The sequence below is a fragment of the Scomber japonicus genome, chromosome 3 (assembly GCF_027409825.1).
Source record: "Scomber japonicus isolate fScoJap1 chromosome 3, fScoJap1.pri, whole genome shotgun sequence".
Lineage (NCBI taxonomy): Eukaryota > Metazoa > Chordata > Actinopteri > Scombriformes > Scombridae > Scomber > Scomber japonicus.
The window spans coordinates 20,515,015-20,522,120 of record NC_070580.1 but is presented as its reverse complement, the minus strand read 5'-3'; the positions used below and the strand labels follow the sequence as shown (position 1 = coordinate 20,522,120).

The window sequence follows — 7,106 nt, the reverse complement described above, 5'->3', positions numbered from 1 at the left end:
TGCTGCAGTTCAAAAGTCCCAGTCAGTCAGGGAAAAAATGTCATGGGACACGTAACATCCCACCTCAAGCAGGCCTACCTTAGCAACATTGATGATAGTACTTCTTCTTCACCTTTGGCTGTGTCTCCTTGATTAGAAAATGTGAATACCACTTTGGATGCAATCCTGAGGGTCAGTAGGCCGGATGGATGAGGAAAACTAAACACCGCAATGCTCATGTTCCAGCAGGATGTCTTCTCAGACTACTGAAAGGAAAATAATAAGGATGTTTTTATTTAAGAACAAGGCTTGCATTCTTCTGTATTACTAATATTGTTGTTGACAACTCTAGCTTGATATATCTTATCCCTCTGTGTCATAGAGCTCCATTGTTGTCCAAAAACTATTAAAAACACTTTAATGAGCCACACAGTTGCACTGGGTGACATGTTCCTTGACATATGAATATGGGCACTGTAGTTTATTTTGAGTTGATCCCACAAAAACCATCCAGCTGCCATAAATACTCGTGAAAACATCAAATGTGTAATCATCTGCATCTGAAATGTGTCCCAAACAAATTTATTCTTTAGCCCTATTTGAGTAGCATTTGCCAAAAACACTACAGAGCACCAATGTTTTAGGCATTTCCTTTCCAAATATAAAACTAAACTATATATTTGTTTTCTTCAGTAGGAACAAAAGGCTCGATGTCATAGCCAAATGTAAGTTGAAAAGCACTGAGAGACAGACTAGCACATTTTAGGTTTTTTTTTTTTTTTAATGGGAATTGTTAAAAATACTCTTGCACACCTGACTAGTCTTTGTGACAGGTGCGATGATGAAGTAGCCCCATACTAAAAAGGAGGAGGAACACTTGCACACTTTCTTCATATTCTCAATCAAGATACTTTAATTACTTTTTTTAGTCAAAGACCCTCTTCAGGTATAACTGAGTATCTTTATTGAGCAAGTGTCCCTTTTTCTTTTTAGTAAATGGGAAATTCCCATAAGGTAAATATAAAATAATGTCAGCTTTATACTTTAATGTCTATAAAATACTTTTTATCCTCTGACATTAAAAAAACAAAGACGTCTAGTTTCATCTCATGTTCTGCTAATGTAGTACTGCTGACTCTTAACTAGTTAATGAGTGAAGTGCTCTCTACTGGACATCCATACTCAAACAGTTCTTTAGTGCAGTTATTAAACCCCCACAGCTTATATGTGAGTGAAAATGTGACTTTCTGACAGAAGATGAATAAAAAGTACCACTCTCAGAAGGACAGTAGGATGCTCCATGCTTCAGCATTTTGCTGGATTTCTCTGGGACGTAGTGATGTGCATGGCTCTGCCTGCGACAGTCCTGCCTCCACCAGCAACTGCAGGAGAAACGACAAATTGACTTGGTCGTCAAGCGGTAACCACGCGCGCATAAAGGAGCATCCCTGGTTCAATTCTGGCAAGGGACCTTTGCTGCACGTCATTCCCCTCTCTATCCCTGTTTTCTGTTGGCCTCTATGCCAGCTACTTTCAAATAAAGGCAAAAAAACTGTTCAAAACAACTTCATCACGCTAGTTCTTAGATGAAAATGTATTGGCCTTCCTATTTCTACATGTTTGTTGTCCTAAATACTGTGCAGTTTACCAGCAATGTATCAATAAAGGCCACTTAATTGTACCCAGAACAGGAGAGATTTGTTAATTTTGGACAAAATAAAATCAAATGTGAGACATCCAATGCATGTGACTTACTGTAAAAGTGTACACAACACCATGATGAGGACACACCCGATCACACACAACACCAGCATTGTGGCAATGGTCTGTTGTCTGTGATTGGTTGCTACTACAGCAAGCAGGTCTGCATGCTCACACCTCATCCCGACGAAGCCTTGATGACACCTTCGACATAAAGAGAAAAATCTAATTAACTGTTTGCAAAGGATTATAATATAAGGAAAAACAACGGTTTTTGGATTTTCTAAATTGCTCAAATCATTATATCGCTGGCTGGAAGGTATAGTCCCAAAACTTCTGGTTACTGTAAGTTGATGTCATGTACTGAAATGATAAAACTGCTACAATTCAAGAGTATACTTTGCCAAATATTTAATAAAAGAGAAACTAAGAAAAACAACAGGCAACAATTCACTCAGAGACATGCACGGTAAGAGACACTGAAGGTATTGAAATAACTGAAGATACTGAGTGTACTGAACTGAACATCTTTAATAAAAGAAATATGTAGGTCAGAAGTAAACAGTGAACTGAAAATGGTTGATATGTGAAAGGCGTTTTTTCACAGCTGATTCACTCCTGAATCACTGGAAGTTCCCTCTAACATCTGCAGCTTTTCTAAAAACTAAAAAGTCACAATACAGCCCTCCTGCCATCTTTATCGAATAGCTTTAGATCTTAAGATATCACTTATCTTGATTAAAAAGACATTTTGCTATTACATAATTTATATTCCAGGCTTTTAAACGGTTTACCAACCATACCGCAAAACCCAGTCTGAGGTAAAGAGAAAAAAATCTATATGTTTATATATAAGACAATCAACTTACACACATGCAGGTGTCTCCTCCAGTATTAGGAAACGACATGTACCATGGAAGCAGAAATGGCGATGAGAGTCTGGACAGTCATCAAAATGTGACCGAACAGCCGCCGCCACAAACTCTGTGAGGTTACAAAACAGACACTTGGTATTTTCAGTGAGACAAAAGTATCTGAAAGTTCAGTTTTTGCTTTTCCTCTGACCATGACACATTCAAATTCTTCCTTGAAATCAACACAACATAAGTCATTTTTTGTTTTTCTTGTTGACCATTTCATCTTTTGAGAACAGGAAAATAGAAATAATCTACTAATATTTGGAAGGGTTCCACAAAATGATGGAACAGTTGATTATTTAGCTGCAGACATAAGGTCAAGAGTCCCACTTTATGAAGTCCTTTGATGCATAAATTATACCAAAATTTAGAAAACTAAAGTGCACTTAGTGAGACCATGGACTATGAAACAGGTGAATATCATAAATCTAAAAATAGCCTAAGCCTGCAGAGACCTGAAACAACATGTACTAAACCCTAAAGCTGACACCCACGCCACCAACGGTAGACTGAAGCCTTTTGTTACCAGTTGCGTGTGGGTTTATAGTGGCTTATATCCATCACTGTACCTGGAAGGGACAATTAGAGTGAAAAAAGTCAAAGAAAACGCACTGAGACACTGCAAACAAAAACCTCTGTCAATCAACCTGCACAAGGGCTGAGGAGAGAGCACATCCCTGCAGGTTCGTCAGCAGAAATTAAAGCTGTTATTGTGACCTGTTTTTTTTAAAAGCAAGTATCTCAGTTTTCACACAGATAATGGGACAAAAAAAAATTGGATTAAATGAACACCCAGACAGATTCCTACATAACTGACTCAAACAGAAGTCAGTGTTCCACATGCAGCTGAAACAGACGCCACAGTGTGGTTTTCAGGGTGGGAAGGACGATGAACATCCAGACAGATAGCTGCATTACAGCCTTCGTCACACACTCCATTCCAACGGTAAATGGGCTTTTGGATTGCAGCCTACATGTATTGTCTCCTTCTTTCAGACTCTGTGAAAGCCCTCCGTTGTCCCTGAGGCATCTGCCTACCAACCCCTCTCTCTTTCCATGTGATTTTGGCAGTCAAATGAGGGGATCACTGAGAAAGAAACCGGCCTTTAGGGCAAGTAAGGTGCTTTTTAGATAATAATACAATACTGTACAGTAGGTGCAGCTTTTCAGAAAAATGCTGCTCACATATACGGCTGATGGTCTTTAATTTAGCACAATTGCTGCCCTCAACTCACGCTAAGAGGATCAATTATCAGCGAGCGCCACACTGTCTGCATATGCTGATGCACTGCAGCTCAATGAGAAGCTTTACAGTGTTGAGAACTCCCGCCGTGAAAGAGACGCTGCAGTGAGAGTGGACCAAGGGCTGCAACGAGGCCAATTGGCTTGTTTCATTTGAAATGTAGAACAATTTCTTTTTCTTTTTTTTTGCCTGGAGATGTCTTAACAACAGACGTGAACCTATCCCTGCATCATAACATCAGACTTACTTTTAACTGGCGGGATGGTAGAAGTGGTAGTTGCAATAATTGTTGTTGAGCTGTTTCTGCTGCTGGTTGCTGCAGAGCTGCTAGTGGACGTGTTGGGAGCAGCAGTGGAGTTTGTGTCAATGGAAATGCTGGCATCTATGATTGTTGAATTGCTCTGCCCTTCTCCAAATGAAAAAAGAGAATCTGCGGACAAGAAAACAAGATTTGAAATGATAGATATAGCAATAAACATCTTAATGAATTTAATATCAGACAAACTCAACCTTCAAATCCTGAGGGACTTACTTTTAACTGGAGGTATATTAGTAGTATTTGCAATAGTTGTGGCAGTGCTACTTCTGCTGCCGGTTGCAGCAGAGCTGCTTGTGGAGGAGTTCGGAGCAGCAGTGGAGTTTGTATCAATGGAAATGCTGGCATCAATAATTGTTGAATGGCTCTGCCCTGCTCCAAAAGTAAAGAGAGAACCTACAAAGAGAAAAAAGAAATCGATTTCAACATATGATTCAACACTGATGTGGAAAGAAATAGAAATAGAAATAACAAATCCCTGCAAGAATTTAATAACACTGTAAACTCACCATTGAGTACCACAGACATACTAAAAGAACCTATAGGAATATAAAAAAACGGGTATTACTGTATTGTGATTTTTTCTTTCTCCCAACACCAAAAAGAAAACCAGGTGTCACATATCTTGCTGTATGATGAACAACCTGGGGGTTAGTCCCAGCAAATCTGCCCACGCTCAGCTATGATCATGTGACCTGAGTCTTCAATGTGATATCGATGCTTCATTGAGTAACTGGTACCCAACAATAGTAACAGGGTCAAGCATCCACTAAAAGGATGAGACCAAAGCACTATAAATACACTGGGTCCTGTGAAGACACGCAATCACACCCACAGACCTAAACCACATTGTAAAACACTAGAAGGCAAAAAAGGACAATGAAAATATCCTTTTTCCTTCTATATTTTTTCTCACTATGAGAAACTTAGAAACATAGAAAACCATAAGAATAGCAGGCTCGCTTTACATTAAATATATTGAATAACAAACCAAAGTCACACTGCATTAGTGACATCAAAGAGGTCAATACAAACAATAATATCAATATAATATATAACTAGGATGATAGTGGATTAATACAAAACAATGGAGTCAATGAGAATAAGAGTGAGCACACCCACCATACATTCAGCTCATTGATTTATACATGTATCTAAACATTTCATGGAACAAATCAGGATGAGATTTGGGCCTTAATTAAAATCAAAATTATTTTCTACAGAAAATATTTCCACAAAATCGTCTACTCACCGCTTATGAGAAAAATTGTATCCCAGAAAATCCGAGTCATCGTGGCGATTTGAGGTCTGAACTACAGCCTGGTAACTTGACGGGAAGCTTCACAGAATGCGGGCGTGTGTTAAGAAACCACATTAGTCATTAGTGTTGCAGGCTCCAGGGCGAGCAGGAGCAGCAGGAGCAGCAGCCACCATCAGCACAGAACACATTTAATCCGGTGATCACACTGCAGAGACCTGTCGACCCGATGTCCAACACACACATTTAATCAACTGACACAGTCACAGTTGTTGGTGGTTGAGATGAAGTGGAGAAAACCTAACTGTGGTCGAGTGAACTTTTTTTTTTCTCCAGTCTTGAGCTGCAGAGTCTCTGAGCGTTCAAACTTCACTGTGTTCAATTGAGGAAACTCGTGTAATCCTGTCAGAGGCTGGCCAATTAGAGACAGAGGGGGTGTCATCACCTCATTGTGAACTCAATATTACACTTGTTTTTTGCTTTCGATGTATTTATGAGTTGCATTTAAATCTAAAAAAAAGTATTTAATGTATATGTATTTTAAGTAGAGCTGCAATTATTTTTCAATTAATCAATTCTTCTATCTTAATTGCCAATATAAAAAGCTAATGGTGTTATCCGTTTTTAAGAGGAAAAAAAAACCTTATTCCAGTTTATTATGTGTATTATGGTTTCTTTATTCTTCTATGATATAAACTGAGTGTCTTTGGGTTGTTGACATCTGAGTTTGCACCTTGAGCTTTAGGACAAAAAAAAAAAAAAAAAAAAAGTTAGTAGGCTATAATGTGTGAGATTTCCTGCCCCATAAAGGTTTGTGTTTTTTGCTGCAATATATGGAGGACTGAAACTGCAAAAAATGTAAAATAAATAAATAAATGAATAACTCAAAACAATATGACATCAATGCACCAAAAATAATAATAAAATAAATGTAAGCATAAATTAATTTATTGATATCAATACAATTGATATTTCTGTTTTAATTTATTTCTATATTTATTTACCTTTGTATAAATTCCCCACACTTATTTACTTTCCCATTTCCCAACTTATATTATTTATTTCTGAATTTCATTTTTCATTTCTTCATGCATTTCTGCTTCATTACAACATTTTGTTTATTGGTTGATCAACATCTGAGCAAACAGTTCAACTATGTGGGTTTTTGTAGTATGTGTAGCTTGGAAAATAGCGATATGGGGCACTGAATTTAATGAATGTACTCCACGAATAAGACAAGAATGAGCACAACACACTGACTGACTCTCACTCCATCTTTATTTACTGTCTCCTCCTGCTGTACATAAATGAACAGAAAGCAGCTGTTTATTGTTTTAGAGACGAGGAAGCTGTCTAGCAGCTCAGGGATATCCCGTTTTGCCTTTTTCTTAATAGATTAATTACTTACAACAAAAATATCAAGTCATTTTACATTTTATCCATTAATTCATTTCTATGTTTATTTTTTAATATTTTGGTGAATTTAATGGCATATTCATTTATTTATTGAGTTATTTATGTCTTCATTTATTATTTTAGATTTTTGTTTCAGTCCTCTATACAAGACACTGAGCAATTTTAAATCAAATCAGTTTATGTCGTGTCAAAGTCTATGAAATAAAATGTACAAAACATTTATCAACTAATTAAGTTATCTTGCCTGCTTTTAAATGTATATTGTTAACATTGTTA

General features: G+C 37.3%; 1 protein-coding gene across 1 annotated transcript; it reads right to left on the bottom strand.

Annotated features, from left to right (window-relative positions):
- Positions 1 to 1,256: 1,256 nt before the first annotated feature.
- On the bottom strand, positions 1,257 to 5,448 carry tgfa (transforming growth factor, alpha). The gene is given in 7 exon segments (XM_053315526.1): positions 1,257 to 1,361; positions 1,735 to 1,760; positions 1,763 to 1,884; positions 2,550 to 2,664; positions 4,088 to 4,246; positions 4,373 to 4,552; positions 5,409 to 5,448. Coding segments are annotated over 7 exon segments (747 nt in total).
- Between the last annotated feature and the right edge of the window lie 1,658 nt (positions 5,449 to 7,106).